General features: G+C 41.5%; 1 protein-coding gene across 1 annotated transcript in view; it reads right to left on the bottom strand.

Moving 5' to 3' along the window:
* Positions 1–16,495: 16,495 nt before the first annotated feature.
* The window catches only part of NNT (nicotinamide nucleotide transhydrogenase), a 72,203-nt gene continuing 70,214 nt past the window's right edge, over positions 16,496–18,484 (bottom strand). The window contains exon 21 of the mRNA XM_081089004.1: positions 16,496–17,465. Coding sequence (XP_080945130.1) covers positions 17,316–17,465 — 150 coding nt within the window. The 3' untranslated portion in view covers positions 16,496–17,315. The remainder of the gene's footprint in view (positions 17,466–18,484) is intronic.

The raw sequence follows: 18,484 nt of genomic DNA, 5'->3' as shown, positions 1-18,484 counted from the left end.
TCAGTTTCCTATTTCTGTGTATGTTTAGAAGACATTTGACAAAGCTTTTAAAGATACCCTTCTGGACAAAAAGTGAAGAAATTGCTGTTTGTGCCCGAATAACAAAAGATCAGAGTCAGCCTTGGAGAACAGTCTGTAGCGTGGGTTGCCCTGTTTTGTCCTGAGCCCAAAATAATAAGGACATTTTTTTCCTCGATGAATTCAGTAAGGAAATTGATGCCATACTTGCAGGTGACACAAAGTTAGGACTAGTCAACCCATTAGATGGCAGACTCAGTATCTGATCCCAAAGGACAGAACATGGGCCCAAATGAGTCAAGGTTAAAAAAATAATAATAATAATAAAGAAAACTATAGTAAATAAATGGGACAGACATTATCAGCAGTATGTGTGGGGAAAGAGTTGAGGATCTTAATTCTTTTTTTTAATTTTAGGAACAGCATCAAAGAGATAATATGCTCATAGACTGTATTAATTACAGTAGCAGAACCCTAGAGAAGACACATTTTCCATAGTGGCTGGTCAGTGGTGTCAAATGTTATGGAGATGACCAAGAAAGTGAGTTCTGAGGTTTACATCTGGTGATAAGGAGGTCATTGCTGACTTTCAAGAGAGTGATTTCAGCTAAGTAAGTAGGTCAGCATCCAACAACAAAGGCTTTTGAGGAATGTAGAGAGTGTGAGCAAAAATAAACTTACCCATTTGAGACTTTTGATTGGTAAAGAAAAAAAATAGCTTTTAAATAGAGAAGATAAAGTAATATTGAATTAATGTTAAGTTCTCCTGTTTTAGAAAACTTAGATAATTTCATGCAATTAAGAGCAAAAACTATAATTAAAACTCAAGAGCCCTCTGTGTAGTGTCTTTAGAGTAGACTATTGTCCAGCTTCAGCTATGCTCTGCCTCTAATAACAATTCTTTGTATTTTATATTACTTCTATATTTATTATACAAATAAGCATACCAAATAGACTAGCTCTGGAGTAATATAGAAGACCTAGAATATAGAGCAGAATTACTGGGCTAGTAAAAGGACTTTGAGAGGGGTCTAAATTATGAACAATTACAGACAGAAGGGTAATTTTCTGAAAAACCTCAATCAACTCTAGTGTAGAGAAGCAGGGAACCTCTACAGGGAACATGGACCAATGTTAAACAAAGGAGAAAGTCAGACAATGATGAAGAACTCAGATAATAACAAAGAGCAGGATCAGAAATAGAGGCAGGATGGAGATGCTGCCCCAACAAGCCTGGACTACAGACTTTGTAACTGGCTAGTAGAAAGGAGTGGCAATCAACACCAAAACCATGATGTTTACTGGTGCTGGCTTCAGAAACACGAGATTTAGTATTAAAATGAGACTGATTTTTTTTAAATAAATTTTTAATATATTTTTATTGATTTCAGAAAGGAAGGGAGAAGGAAAGAGAGATAGAAACATCAGTGATGAGAGAGAATCATCAATCGGCTGCCTACTGCACACCCCCTCCTGGTGATAGAGCCGGCAACCCTGGCATGTGCCCTTGACTGGGAATGGAACCAGTGATCTCCTGGTTCATAGGTTGACACTCAACTACTGAGCCACACTGGCTGGACCATGATGTGGTTTTGTAGTGGAATTATTTCTAGCTTGTTACATGGATCTGTATGCTTAAGTACAATAAGGTCTATAGCTATGCCATTAAAAAAGAAAAAAAGAGAAGAAACGGAAAACTCAAGAGCAGCCTGCACTTGAAAATGAGTAGTACATCCTAGAATGAAGCACATGACTCTTCTCATGGCACCTCCCCAATATGACAAATTCTGTATTTCTAAAAGGTGAAGAAATCTCTTGGAAAAACTGACTCTGCCAAACACATGCATGAAGTTAAGCAAATGTCAAATTGGTACATTAAGCTGTACTTCTTTGCTTCTTTGTTTAGCAACCCGAAGAGTTCACAAATTACAAGTAGTCCCAACTTACCAAGAAGTTGTTTTTTCTAAAAGTTCATTGGCAAATCAGTTCTGTGACAGCATCGTGTTGTGGTTCAGAGTGGAGGCAGGCTGCCCAGGTTCAAATCCGGACCCCACCACCTACTTAATTAATTGGACTCCAGCTTCCACCGCTATAGAATGAGACACCTACTCAAAGCATTGTTTTGTTGGGATTAATGACATTGAAAGTTCTTAGACTCGTGCCTGGCGTATAGTGAGTATTCAAGCTTGTTGACTATTGTTATCATTAGCACACGTACAGGAGCAGAACACAGTAACTAGGTCCTACAGCAGGGGTATCAGAGGGACTGCAGTTACGGAAAAGGGTGAGAGAGAAATGTGTCCCCAGGGGCTGGGTAAAATGTCTATACCTCCCCCTATGCATAAAGGGAGACTCCTCCCTAGGTTACATTTCCCAAAGTGTTTAGCAAAACACATTTACATTCCAAAGAGCATGTTGAGCAAAAATAAATAAATAAATGTAAATGCTTAATTAAATTTAAAAATTCAGTAATCTGATGACAATGGGGAATGTTGTCTATTATATCCTTTCCTCTTGGAGAGTTACAGTGCATGGTATCAGTCCTGGGATTAAAAAGAGAAAAATACTGCCCTAGCAGGGTGGGCTCAGTGGATAGAGCATCAGCCTGCAGACCTAAGGGTCCCAGGTTCGATTCCAGTCAAGGGCATGTACCTCGGTTGCAGTCTCCTCCCTGACCCGGGCCCTGGCTGGTGTGTGTGCAGGAGGCAGCCAATCGATGTGTTTTTCTCACATTGATATTTCTCTCTGTCTTTCCCTCTCTCTTCCATTCTCTCTAAAAATCAATGGAAAAATATCCTCGGGCAAGGATTACAAAAAAAGAGAGAGAGAAATACTGCTGAATATTATTTAACTCAGCATTTTCTAAACTTTTGTGACCATCAACCCCAACTTCCTCTTACCTGCCATTAGTGCCACATTGTGGGAGGCGCTTCTACAGGTCTGTTGCTTCCCAGATATTCTCAATTAAAGAATGAACAGCAGTTATGCCTAAGGAAATAAAAGTGGAAGCTTTGACTCACAAGCCTCAGAGAATTGTGAAAATGCTACCCATAATTTGAATATTGGTTAAATCATGATTGCTATTCTTGCTCAACCCATCCAAAGTCAGAACAGCAATGTTAAAACAAAACATAAAACTCCAATATTTCCTTTTCTCTGCTCATTGTAGTAAACCCACTATACATAATTTTTCTGTTTAATTTTTATGGACTTTAATGAAGATAAATCTGAGAACTCTAAAGTGCCTTGATGCATTACAGTTCTTCCTTAATAAATCCAAAATTGTTTCATTTTAAAAGAAAGGGAAGCTTTTAACTATTATTGCATGAAAAAAAACAGGTAATATTTATGGCAGCTCAGTGAAGTGTTTACGGTGCATTCTAGTACTCCTGTTAGCTCTTACTAGTTTTCTTGCTTCTGGTAATGTTTTTTATCTATGGGTTAGAATTTAAATGGATCAGATGTAGCAAGGGGGCCCACATTGCTCTAATAAGTCGTTGTTTCAACACAACTCTCTTAGCTTTAATTTCCCTTTTGGAAACATCTCATAGATGTTTTAGAATGCCATGTGTCTTCTTTCCTGCCCACGATGGTAATAAAACAATCGGTCTGGGCACAAAAATTTCTAACATAAGAAGAGAGAATTTAATTATTCAGAATCTCAATTTATTCATTCATTCATTTAACAAATACCTGTTGCACACAGTCCATGTGCTAGAATATATGCTAAGTATTTGAAATACTACAGTAAACAAAAATAGATAAGATCTCTATCCCCTTGGAGCATCTAATCCCAGAGGGTATATATATGATATAATCTATATCATAAAAACCCAGTGATTGTGACGCCATAACAACCAAAGACCGGTCACCAGGAGGCTGTGTGCGCAGTGAGGCGTGCAGGTGGGTGGGGCTGCGCGATTTTGTGTGTTGGGCTTCTAGTTACATATTAAAAAGATTGAAATGAAATTGCTCTGAAGAGGAGATATTTGGTTCTATGAGCACCTACAATAGAAAAATTGACTTAATCAGGGGGACCCAGGACACCTCCCAAGAAAGCATTAATGGGATCAGGAACTGAAGGAAGAACAGTCGTTAAATGGATGACAAAAAAGGGGGAAGCCCACAGGTGGGCAAGAGCCTGGCAAGCAAGGGCCTGGTGCCCATCCCTCTCAGCCATTTCCTGGGAAAGGAAACTGACAAGCTAACCCTGACTTAATGGTGAATGACAAAAAATAATGCCATGTGTCCAGGGATAGTTGCATTTTCATTCTTGAAGATGGAGAATCTTAGCTTGGGAGTGGAGGGGGAGGAGGGGCATTATAATTTAATGTTGAAGCTTTAAGTACTAGGACAGGCTGATAAGGAAGCTATTCTGGAGTAAGCAGGGCTTCCAGGGGCTCCCAACTAATGCTGCCTGGAAGAATGACCTTCCTTGCTCCCATGGGAAAAGGGCAAGTGGAGACAATGGAAAGAAGGAAGAAGGAATCTAAGAAAGAGATGGAACTAAGATAATGCATAGTTGTGTGTTTTTTAATAAAATTAAAAAAAAAAAGATGAAACAAAGTTTGTTATTAATCCTCTGTCATAGCTGGTTTTAGACTTCCTCTACTGTGTAACAAACCGCTCCTAACAACAATTTACTTCTCAGCATTCTGGTTGTTAGGATTCCAGCAAGGCTCGGCGAGGGTTCTCCTGCCCTCGGATGCAGCTACCTTCAGCTGGGAAGTCCAAGACAAACTCTAATCCTACAAGGCTCTCCAGGTTGCCTCTCATGATTGGGTCCAAGCTTCGTTACACAATAGCAACGGGCTCCCAAGAGAAAACTTTCCAAAAGGCCCCGCCCCAATGCCCAGCACTAATCAAGCCTCAGGCTGCATGTCACTTGCTAATGCCCCACTGGCCAGAGCAAATCACAAACCCAGAGTTAAAGAAGGATTGATTCACAGATGCAAGAACAAGAATTCCAAAACGGTGTCTTTTTCCGCATGTGTACATATACTATTGCCACAGCATCATTAAAAAGGTTTAGCCTGCCGAAACCGGTTTGGCTCAGTGGATAGAGCGTCGGCCTGCGGACTGAAAGGTCCCGGGTTCGATTCCGGTCAAGGGCATGTACCTGGGTTGCGGGCACATCCCCAGTAGGAGATGTGCTGGAGGCAGCTGATCGATGTTTCTCTCTCATCGATGTTTCTAACTCTCTATCTCTCTCCCTTCCTCTCTGTAAAAAATCAATAAAATATATTTTAAAAAAAAGGTTTAGCCTTCTCCTTCTATCATATCTGCAAATGTTCTCCACACACACACACACACACACACTCCCTGCCGCAAAGACGACAAATTTTATAGAATCTTTAAGTCCCTCGTGGCATTAAACTGTGCTCTTTAAAAAAAAAACAGAATCATTTATATGGGAGAATCACCAAGTCAGTGTATCACTGGATTCATTTGTAAAAGGGGGTGAAATGGGAGTCACCCAATTTTGCCATTTGTGAGGAGAAATGATTAAAATTATTGAATAAGAGGTTTAATCGCCTGTGACTTCAATGATTCATGCCATCCCAGGTCCTTATCGCAAATGGGCTGTGCTGGAATTCATGACGTGTGATCAGGGAGCTGCGCCAGCTAAGGTTCCATCCAGGAGGCAGGACTGCTGTGAGTGAAAGGAAGAAAGCGAGGCTAGGGATCAGCTTCACAGGACTGCGAGCGCTGGGGAAGAAGGCTGTGGGCTCCGCTATGTGCAGGGACTAGGCCACAGGACTGACACCCCAACATGAAGTGGGGGGGAGCGAAGGCAAGCTGGAACTGTGTCTGTCGCACACTCAGCCACACAGGGGACCTGCAGCAGCCGCTGTCCTTCCCCACGGAGCTGTACACTGCCCAGCCCAGGGTGTGAGAAGCCAAAGACCGAGATCCAGGGGGAGCGGAAGAGCTGGGGTCCCAGCGCGTGGGCAAAGCCAACAGTGGGCCCGAGGTTAGCCAGGGGAGCCCAGGCTCGGGCAGCTTCACCCCACCTTCCGCAGCTCACTCCGGGTCTCCAGGGCTACCCTGAAATCAGACAGGAAGGAAGTTCTGAGAGATGTACCTCCAGCTGAGCTGAGTGGACACAAAACGCCAATCATGTGCTCACCACCTCTGAGAAACTCACCCATCGGGGAATTTTCACATGCTTCTCACCTGGTGGACTGACCTGAGATCCACCCAGAAGCTTGAAGAAAACCTCAGGCTTTAGGAAAACTAAAACGGCTGAGTGGCGGCTGCCCAGTGTCAGTTGACTCTGTTTCCTTGGTAACCTGAGCCTCTGAAATGCAAAGAATAGAGTTCCTCCTTCACTCATGCTCTCAGAAAACTGGGGGAAGGACCAACCTGTGAACGTGACTAGAAATGTTATTTTTTATTTTACTTTTGCTTGAGAGCAGCATGAGAAAAGGAAGACTGGTCAGTACTAAAATTGACAAATGACTATTGAAAGGCATTTTTTGAAATGGGACTTATTCCAAGGGTTATGACCTCAAACCTGCTCCTCACACTAACATTAAAAATGGTAGTCCCATAGCAAGAGAATTTTATTTAAAACATTAAAAACTATTCATTGAACATCAACACTGTGCTACATATTTGAAGAGAAGTACTGCCTTTGAAATTTCTTGATTCGGTGAATTTTCACGTTTTCTCCTGCATTTACGTGTCTGCTTCTGCCTTGTCTGACTGACCATCTCTTGCTCATCTTCCAGAACCCTCCTCTGCAAAGTCTCCCCAGAGTTCCCTACTATTACCCCAGGCAATAATAATCAGTATCCTCTACAAGCTACCGCCATAACTCACAAATTATTCATTCTTGCACTTACACCAAAACAGAACTGTATCACCCTTATATGATCCCATACTATAGTTGAAGGGACCATGTCACAGGTATCTGTTACCTGGAACAGCACATGGCACCCAATGAGTAATGAACGGTTGGGCTTCTCATGGCCACTCCATCATGTATTTTATAGCTTGGGAGACCAAACCGAGACAATGGTGGGGGGAACAGAATTCAAAACATTTCAAGTATAAGTGATTTCTCACATCACCTTATGATCTAAAAATGCTACCATTGGCTTTTTGGTGGCTTCGCATTTGAATTGCAACTCCTCACTCCACATTCCTCCCAAAAATCGCATGCCAACGATTGCTGGTTCCTCACCCCTTGGACATCCCCTATGCCCATTTGGAATCTGAAAAAATTAAGGTGGTTTGGGTTTCACCCATCTCATGAACACTCTCTCTTTCCCCAGGGCCTTGCCCCACCCCACCCCATGGGGAGTGAATGTCCCATGCTCAGCACACTTCACTGTGACGGGGCCCCTCATCACACAGGCTCATGCATTGGGAGCACCTATTATGCTAAGCTCTACCTTATTGCCCACATTCTCCCTTGCAATCAATTCAATTTCATGCTCAGGTAATGGCCTGAAAATATTAAATCATGGCCGTTAGAAACATGTTTATCTTTTTTGTTCCATTTTACTCAGCTTCCTTTATTTCTGTGGGAGAAAAAATATTACTCCAGAGGAGCAAAAAGCTTACGCATAAAATAGGAACCATGACATTTTTTGAAATGACCAAGCACTTGTAATTTAAGAAAGGAATATAATTAATTGGCAGAAAATATGGTTCTTGTTGTTCCATCTGCCACAGGGTAATTATGGGAAGATTGTGATATTTGTTCGTGCTCCAAATTCTCCAGTGAAAAGTACAATTAATAACATATACAGAAATTAGTATTTTTTAATATATATTGCATTAGTACAAAAAAATTAGATGGGCTAGAAACACTAACTTGTGTGCTTAAAAAGACAATAATTATCAAAAGAGCTGTGCTTAGACTTTTTTGTCTTTGTTTCAGATGTGCTCCAACTATGAATGCATGGTTCTTTTCAACTTCTCGCTATAGATTTAATACCAAAGCACTGCTGATAAACTAGTAGAAATTGGACATTAGAGCATTTTATATTCCTCACAGAGAAAGGGGCAAGGAAAAAAAAACCCTTCCCAAAACAACTCAATGTCTCGCTAAATTTTTAAAAATACAGATATCTGAAGCAATTCAGTTAGTCTCAGGAGAATAAATGGCTCTTTCAAATGCTTTGACTAAAAGCATTTGGCTCAATTCATTTCAAGTTACTTAAATAATAGAGCACCTACTACTTTCTTTGTGGAAATAACATTAATATTCTATTCTCACATAAAAACCTTTAAAAAGTTTCATCCTAAGTATAGATAGTGGTAGTGGGATGTTTTATATAGTGAGACTGCCATATCCTCTACCTTATTGCTCTAAACATCCTGTAACTTCTTTTTCCTTTAAGGCCAAAGAAGAATATGAAGATGTCAATGTGCAAAGATAATAACCAATATACACTGGTTACCAGATAGGACAATATACATCTCAAAGGATGCCAGCCTGGACGGGTAAAGACCAAGCACCCGACCACTCCACTTACCCTTTAATGTTGTGTAATTCACCATGCTCTTCACTCCACTTTGCCTCTGAATAAAGATGTGTCTCCAGGAGCAGGATGAGGAGAATGAAACACCCTGAATGAAGGTCAAGTTTCCATCACCCAAGAAAATGGGAGCTCAAGAGAGGAATTAGGTTCAGTTATAGAAAAATCAACTCATATGTTAGCACATTTGAGTTTGTGACCTGGGAGATGAAAATTCATAGCAAACAGCTTTGGCTGTCAGACGGGAAGGTGTCAGATGTCACAGCAGGTGAGAAGGTTGAGCAGGTATGGTCCTGGGAAGCAAAACCAGAAAGGCTGGGGATCTGCTGCAAAGCCATCTCTATTCTGCTTCTAAGTAGAAAAAGCATCCTCAGGATTTAGGCTTTTGTGTTTGTGGCAAAACTGGCAGCAGCTGCTTAAAGAGAGAATGGTGGAATAACCAGCAACTTCGGTAGTGTTACAGACTATGAAGGTGTGGATGTTCCTTCCTATCATTTTGTAAGGGGTTGGCATCCTCCTACTAGAATTTTAACTGGGTTAAAATATATATATTCAAAAAATGGGCAGAAGACCTATGCCGGGAGCCGGTCCATCCTTGCTGTTTCAAAGGACCTGGCATATATGGCATACTGTTCTTAATATGTTTGCTCACCTTCTTGGCACTATGTGTTTTAACCAAGGTATCTGAGAAAGGTGGGAGGGAATAAAACCTCTTAACTAAGTGCCAGGCGGGTAATTAATCACTTTAACTACGAACAATCATGCTTAAGCTACATAATCTTTACTCCCTGGTATGGATATAAGAAACGCCCTAACCTTTGTAATAGAGATTGATAGGATTGAATCAACTGGTATAAATACAGATGTAACAAGACAGCAAGAGACAGAGAGAGAGACAGAACCGAGGCACAGAACCTACACAGAACGTTCTCTAGAGACAGAACTTCGCTGGGGAGAACATGGCAAAAGATCCTGGACAGAAACTGGCCTCAGAACCTAGAGACAGAACCTAGCGAGAGAACATGGCAAAAGATCCTGGACTGAACCTGACTACAGAAATTGGCAAGAGAACCTGACAAGAACCTGGTGACTGAACCTGGCTGGAGAACCTGGAGAACCTAGCAAGAGAACATGGATACAGAACCTGGCTGGAGATCCTAAGCAGAACCTCTCTGGAGATCCAGACCAGAACTTGGCTGGAGATCCTGGCTAGGCTGCTGATCGACTGAGCGCTGTCTCGGTGTCCTTCCCTCTTCGCCGACTCCGTCCACACCTTTGGGGACCCCTGGACCCACTGGGGTTGGACCCCGGCATATGGCGCCCGAACAGGGACCCCTAGGTAAGCCCCACTCTCGGAATGGATAGGACTCCACCGTAGGAAGAGGGTGGATAGTCTTCGCTGACTCCGTCCACACCTTTGGGGACCCCTGGACCTGCTGGGGTTGGACCCCAGCATCTGGCGCCCGAACAGGGACCCCTAGGTAAGCGCCCCGCACTCGGGACGGATAGGACTCCACCGTAGGAAGAGGGTGGAGAACCTAGCAAGAGAACATGGACACAGACCCTGGCTGGAGATCCAGAGCAGAATCTCTCTGGAGATCCAGACCAGAACTTGGCTGGAGATCCTGGCTAGGCTGCTGATCAACTGAACACTGTCTCCGTGTCCTTCCTTCTTCGCCGACTCCGTCCACACCTTTGGGGACCCCTGGAACGCTGGGGTTGGACCCCGGCAGACCTAAATAGACACGTCTCCAAAGTGGACATACTAGTACAAATGGCCAAGAGACATATAAAAAAGATGTTCAATGTCACTAATCATCAGAGAGATGCAAATTAAAATGACAATGAGGTATCACTTCATACCTGTCAAAATGGCTACCATTAATAAATCAACAAACAAGTGCTGGGGAGGATATGGAGATAAGGGAACCCTAATACACTGTTGGTATGAATGCAGACTGGTGCAGCCACTATAGAAAACAGTATGTATGGAGTTTCCTCAAAAAATTAAAAATGGAACTGCCATTTGACCCAGAGATCCCACTTCTGGAATATATCCTAAGAAACCAGAAACACCAATCAGAAAGAATATATGCACCCCTATGTTCATAGCACTGCAATTTACAATAGCTAAGATCTAGAAGTAGTTCAAGTGCCCATTAGTAGATGAGTGGATAAAATAAGTTTGGTACATTTACACAATGGGATACTACGCAGTAGTAAAAAAGAGGATCTCTTTCCCTTTGAGACAGCATGGAGGGACCTGAAGAGTGTCACGCTAAGTGAAATAAAGCAGTCAGAGAAAGACAAGTATCACATGATCTCACTTATATTTGGAATCTAATGAATAAGATAAACTGATTAATAAATAGATCCAAAGACATAGAAGCATAGAACAGACTGCAGAATCTCAGAGGGAAGGAGTTGGGGGTGGGGGTGAAGATTAACCAAAGAGCCTATATATGCATATACTAGTAGGCATAACCCATAGGCACAGACAATAGTGGAGTGAAGGCCTCAGGAGGGGATGAGATTGGGGAGGGAGAGTCAATAGGAAAAAAGGGGGATATCTGTAATACTTTAAACAATAGAGATAAATTTTAAAAAGAGGGGGGAAAAATATATATATATATGTTCAAATAGTTTGGTATAATATGGCTCTTCTCTTCCATGAATGACATCCTTTCCTTCCCTATTTTTAACATGCGTCAAAAAGTGGAAAGTGGATCTTGCTAGCAGCCAGTATCGGAGTTTGTCTCACTCTGCTATTTTCCACTGATGTGTGGACAGGATGTTGTTTAGCACAAGATTAGTACTCATTAACTAGGAACTACTGTTACTATTCCCCACCCATTGAGCTACTAACATGAATGGGGGCAGTCTTTCTATCTTGAATTTTTTGAAAGCTAAGGTAAACTTTCAGTTAGTGATGAGAACTGCCTACACGAGGTCAATGTGGAACACACATAATAATGCATTCCCCTTCCCCCACCCTGAATGGCAACATATTTATGAACATGCCGTTGTGCTTATTTTATCAAAAGGGAGATATGCACTGTAGAAATGTATAATCAACAGTGATTCAAGATGTCAGCAGCACCTTCATGGTATGCCATCATCCAATTACTCATCGTGGGTTCATCTCTAAAATCCACGCTTTGGTGCTGCCTATACAGTGTTCTGGGCAAGATGAATTACAACAAAGACCAAAACCCATGCAGGTACTCTGAACTTCTTACACGTACAGCATCCTCATAGGATTTTCTGCTATAGCCTTTGAACTTTCTATTGGTCTCATTTACAATGATGACTCTAACCACTATAAGACCATGTTTCCAAATTACTACATTTATACCCAACACTAATGAAGCAGTTGTCCCCATTCAGGGTGGACCTGAAATGTGTCTAAATGTCCATGTCCATTTATACCCAATGGGACAAAACCACACAGCTAGCGAGCTACCATTTGCAAGAACAAAATTTTCCATGACTCAGTAAAGCCCTAAAAGCTTTCAAAGGCCTTTTCCAGGAGTAATTTCTGACACATAGTATTCCAGTAAACTTGGAGAGTGTAGTAGTCTCCGCTAATCCAAGAAGGATATGTCCCAGACCTGCAGTGGATGCCTGAAACCACGTATATTACCGAACCTTATATACTGTTTTATCCTATACATGCATACCTTTTCACTCAAAAGAAGGACTTTACACCTTTTCTTTGAAATATTTGAATTGCCAGTGTCACTACTCTTGGGCTCTGGGGCCATTATTAAGAAAAATAAGAGTTACTTGAACACAATGTCAATCTGATAACCACAACATCCACAGTGTGTAAAGTGTGTACACGCTGGACAAAGGGATGATTCACGTTCAGGGGGGACAGAGTGGGACCCGTGAGAATTCAACAACAGGCTACTCAGAACAGCACACAATTTAAAACTGATAAACTGTTTATTTCTAGATTTTTCCATTTAATATTTTCAGACCACAATTGACTGCAAACAACTAAATCCATGGAAAATGAAACTGCAGATAAGGGGGGATGACTATAGTGACAAAAGATCCTATCTAATAAAAGAGGAATATTCAAATTAACTGTCACTCAGCAACAAAGATGGCGACACCCATAGCAGGGTGGGGGGGGATGCTGGCAGCGGCGCCCTGGCGATGTGAGCCCAGAATCCTGCACCACAGCTGCTTGGAGGGTGGGGCCTCTCGCCAGAGGTTGGGGCGTGGGACGCTGGGCTTGCAGTCACCCCCAGCAACAAGCTCAGTGTCCCATGCCCCAGCCGCTCAGAGGGAGGACCTCTGGCCAGAGGCGGGGGCGCAGGATGCTGGCATCATTGCAGGCCAGGCTGAGAGATTTCCCCCCTGCACGAATTTCATGCACCGGGCCTCTAGTTCTAAAGATAAAACCGTGACATTGTTTCATGCCGTGGGGAGAAAATCAGCTCCCTCCTGACATAATAAAGGGGGTTATTTAGTCACACTTCCTCCCAGTTCTCTGGAGTTTTAGATGTGACTGCTCACTTCTCCCTGTGTGTGTGGCAGGGGACCAGACTCGCAGGGTCTGAAGGGAATTAACCAACCACAAGACCTGCTGCCTTCATGTGAGCTCCCTGCTCTTGTGGGAGGTGCACCCCCTCCCTGGGAAAAAGAAGGGGGAACAAGGCTGGCTGACAGCCACTCACTGGCTTTGGAAAAGCAGTTCCTGAGAAGGGCTGGTTTAGACAGAAGTTCCCTGGCTAAATCTAGTTGTCCCCTTATGGGAGAAGCCCCAAGTTCTGCTTTTCCAAACCAAGAAAAAGGAGGATCGAGAACAATGGCCTACTTCAGTGTCTAAACGGTCCCTTCCCATGGGTTGTTGCTATTCCCTACACCACATCCCAGAGCTGCTGTGTGGTCTTCATCTCCCCAAAAGCAACAGGAAGGGGGAAGGAAAAGGTAGATCTTCATATGCCACCTTTACCACAGGGGGACTAGGAGCACCTCGGACTCCCTTCTCTGATCTCTCACTTCCCTTTTCACTTACCTCCACTATGGGGGTCGGGAACGAGCCACCATCATCCCAGGTCACCCGCATACTCCAAATCCACTTCCCCTCCTCAGTTCTCAAAGCCCAAGGCAAGCACTTCTGCTCTGCGCCATCCTATTGCCACATGTGTACTTGCCCCTGAAGTCAGGCGCCTTGCGTGGCTCTGTCACTTTACGTCTCCATGCCTGTCCCTCCGTGTCTTCGCTATTCACAATGACCCCAGCAACCCCGCCCACATACCCGGCTCCCTGAAGGTCTGGCTTGGTCTGTGGGTGAATGTGAACTATCCAGGGGTAAGCCGGACTCCGCATCCTCGCGGCAACCTTTCCATTAGCATTATTCTTCACAAAATAGGCTTCGGAAAGAACTGGAAAGCAAAGTTCAAGGTTGCGATCTTTGGCAAGAATATGAAGTGCAAGTATTTTATACAGAACAATGCTTTGACGTCAACATGACAGAGATGTAGTATCTGCCCATTAGTTAGGGCCCTAGCTTTTCAAGTTCTCCATAATCCTAAACTGGCCTTCCTCTACCTATCCAATATGATTTTCTACTCTTCCCCGCAAAGAAATTATCTACTATGACCTAACTTTTTCCTACCACTATCTTAATCATTATATGTAAGAGTTTCACATATCTAATTGCTGTCTCATCACCTACATCATTCTTTTACCAGCATCCAAAAGATTTCCATCCAGAATTACAGTATACACCATGTTAAATATCTATAACCCCTTAAGTAGTGGGGGAAAAACAAAAACAGTCCAATTCCTTAGCCCAATATGTAACTTCTAAGAGATAAGAGTTTAAGAACAGCAATCTTGAGTGCTTTGAAATTCAAATGTTACCATTTCTGCTGCTTTACTAAATGAACACTTTAAAAGTTTCACTTACAAAAGTATTCTTTCTCTTCATTAATTAACTTAATTCTTCTTTCTTTTCAGAATCTAAAGAGCAGCTGCATTATGCAAGTTGCTGCCACTGGAGTGAAGAGTTTGGGGTTGTTGTTTTTACCATTCTGACCCAATAACATTTGTTGGCAAAGACTTTCCAAAACTGGCAAGAGCTATAAATTAGATATTTGAACTATTCTCCCTAGTTGCACGACAGAGCTATCCAACTTTCCAGTACTAAAATGCTTTCATTCGCAAGACTCATGTCTTCGGGGACTAGAAAATGTGCCTCTAAGTCAGATGAACACATGGGTTATGAGTTATTAATTATACAGAAAAGTCTATGGGATTACATAAATTGAGCTAAACCCTAAAGCTGACTGGTGCATAATACTTCCCATATTTGCTTTGGACGAGAAAACAGCAAAATCTGAAAGTCGGGGTGGTCATGACTCAGATAGAATCCGCAAGGCCAAGGCCCACTTTCCACATCCATTACCACAAATTTAACTGCTATCCCCCCCACTCAGTGAAGGCCTGAGCACCCCCTGCAGGAAGAGATTCTTCCTCTCTCTTAGTCCTTTCTATTCCAATTCCTAGGAAAAAAAGAGTTACAGCATGATAAGATTTATATACCAGAAACTGTCCAAAGTGACATAAATAGGTAGACAGAAGTGTATGTATAATGCATAAAAACTTATACATTGACTTACATACGCTCTTTCCTTAGATGAGCAACTTAAACACAAATTCTCAATTTTACAAGAAAAAATAAACCAGAAAAAATAAAGGACGATTAGTAAGGCCTAAAAGACAAATCTGCAATAGCATTTCACTGCCTAAGTGAAATGCCTATTTTTTGATACCAGACAATAGGGTACAATGGAATAAAAAATGTATTTATATTTGAATATCAAAAAGATATAGTGAACAATACAAGAATAAAATTGTCATTTATTCTCAGTGTGTGACTGATCAGAAAAGGAGGGATGATAAATTGAATGGGTGAAAATTATCTTTGTTGATTTAAGACTTCACTGTAATTAATAATCGAAGACCACCAACCTTTTAGAGTATTGATTTAAGAAATTATGTTTCAAAAAAGTTTCAATATCCTAATCAAAAAGTAAAATAAAACCAACTACATCATAAATTTTCAATTCAATTAACACGAATGACAAAAAATTACTGAGTATCAAAGAATGAGATCACCCTAAATTCTAAAAAGTATTTACTATAAATTATAAAAATAAATTTAAAATCTAAGTATAATTATTTTTTATTTAAACTGAATGCAGAAATTTTCTCAAAAAAAAAAAAAAAAGTCCAAGTCACTGCTTTCCAGGTATATCTACAACTAGAAAAGGAAAAGGGCATACAGATACGATCTACTTGCTTCAAATAGGACTTTAATGATATAATTCAGTCTTAGGGTTACTTATAACCTGAGTCTTATTAACAAATTGCATTTATCCCTCAAAAATTAAAAAGGAATCCTTTCTGCTTTAAGACACGCACGTGTGCAAACACACACACACACACACACACAATCTTAATTGCAAGCACAGCAAAACAGAAATTGATTACCAAACCAACAAATATTGTGAGTTGAAAACTTAATAAACATGAGCATCACAGTAAAAAAATTTCACACCAGTCACTTATTTTTCTGGTTTAGAAATCATTTTTAGGTATTAATAACTGTTTCAAGAAACTCATCACACATTCATCCTCTATAGAGCTTTTGGCAATATAGCAACATCACAAAGGACATATACCCTTTTACTGCAAAAAGACATGATCTTTCCTAGCGCTTAAACAAAGCACTAGTAGCTAAAGGGGGAAAAAACGTGCCACCATTTCTCCCAAATGTGATCAGTTACGTAAGACCTCAAAGCACACTCTGATTTGTGGGTGGAAAAAAAAAAAGGATTTCTTGTGAACCTTAAGACAGATTAATTTCATCTACTTTATAGTAGCAAGTCTTCCCCGGATATTACTAACAAGCAGAGCTATTCAATGTTAGCATTTTGTCGCCAGAGACAATTGCTACATCAATGTGCAAACATAATGAACTCATTTTATTAGGCAAATAGCTGAATTCCATTCAAGTGCACTTAGTACAGTACTACACATTATAAATTGATTGAAATTAAAGAGATCTCCGATTAGAAATGGGGTTTTAAAAAATACAACTAATACTGATTTCACATTATGTTTCATTGGTATCCTAATGAAACATACAAAGCAAATGGCTTAACTGTTTCCAGCAACTCTGGAAGGTTACCTAGTCTTTTAACATATTAAAATAGAAGTGAGAAAATACACCCCTGAAATCTACAATTGAAATTAAAGTCTGAAAAACCAAACCCAATTTGATATGGTTGATTCAGATGACAGTTGAAGGTCAGAGGTCAGCTCCGGAGTTGATGAAAGTTTCAAATTAGTCACATTTGTTGGAAAAACCATTGACGCAGGTGCCTGTAATGTTGACACTGCGTCAGATTTTTCAGATCTGTGTTTTTGGTTAAGTCTTCAAATCCTAGGCTTAATTTCTTAAAACGTTACTGGCTACTGAGCAGGAATTTTAAAAAATCCAAAAGGATTACATTGAAAATGAGGCTGTTCTTTCTCCTTTTATAAAATACTTTTGATTTATAACACCAAAAAGAAATGCACAGAAAGACATGTAGAATTTTTTCAATCCTTTTTTAAATATGCTCTTGAAAAATCTCCCGGCAATTGCTTTGCTTTCTTCAGGGTCTTCCTTCCTGTGCAGGAGCTTTGTTTGCTACAGATGGGCATCGGCTGTCTGTCTACATTGATACTTCCGTTGCCTGTTCCCGTAAGTTCCCCTGCTGCTAGACAGCAGCTTGAAGTTTACTTCTGGTAGGATTCTCGAACTTTCGCCTGCAGTGCATCACAGGTCTTCTTGGCATCGCCGAGCAGCATGGCCGTGTTGGGTTTGTAGAAGATTGGATTGTCCACTGCTGCATAGCCAACGCCCAGGGACCTCTTCATAACAATGACCTAGGAACCGAAGATGAAGGGAGAGAGTGTATGTAACAGCCTGGGCTGGGCGCTAGGCACACAAACATTGCCCTGCCCTCACTCTGAACAGGCATGTGCCACTCTACCAGTTCTTTGGTTCAGAGACTCTTAAAATATACAAGGAGTATTTTTTTAATATATTTTTATTGACCACAGAGAGGGAGAGAGAGATGGAAACATCAATGATGAGAGAATCATTGATTGGCTGCCTCTTGCGCGTCCCTACTGGGGGATGGAGCCCACTACCTGGGCATGTGCTCTGACCTGGAATCAAACCAGTGACCTCCTGGTTCATAGTCAATGCTCAACCACTGAGTCACACCAGCCAGGCACAGGAGTATTTTTAATGCGTATTTACATGGTATTCACGTTAATTTTTAAAATGTGCCCATACTTTTATGCCAGTGAGAGAAAGGGCCATGTGAACAGTAGTTTATATCTGCGTGAGCAGACTGCGACTTGCTTTTGTCCACAACGACTATGCATGACATTTTCTAGTCAGAAAAATACGCATCTTTCTATGACTGGGCTAAAGAGAACAAACACACTGGCTAAGCTTCGACTGCACATTTTAAAATAAGTGTAGTTGAGTGGGGAAATGGTATCAGTCCTGTTCCATCACTTTAAGGGAAAAACATATCGGAAAGTTCTAACACAGTAGCCCAAAGAGCACCCTAGCTGTCACCAGGAGAGGCTAGCAACTAATACTGCGGTCCTACGAGCAGGATGGAAGGGAAGTCCGTCTCTGATGCTGATGTGCTACAGACATTCACAATGACACAGATGACAGCTGGTGCTGTCCTGCTGAATAGCAAGTCAGTTCTTAATGAAAAGAAAAGCCTCCCCATAGTAGGACGTGCCATCTATCCCAGAAGGAAAGTAGTACAAATGCGTTCCCGCTTCAAATAGCATTAGTACAGCAGTGTACTCTGCAAACTTTTGTTTTGTTTTGCTTTGCTTTGCTTTGTTTTGTTAATCCTCACCCAAGGATATTTTTT

The sequence above is a fragment of the Myotis nattereri genome, assembly GCF_964212035.1.
Source record: "Myotis nattereri genome assembly, chromosome: 4".
Taxonomy (NCBI): Eukaryota; Metazoa; Chordata; class Mammalia; order Chiroptera; family Vespertilionidae; genus Myotis; species Myotis nattereri.
The sequence above is the reverse complement of the archived record's forward strand: the minus strand, read 5'-3'. Positions and strand labels throughout refer to the sequence as shown.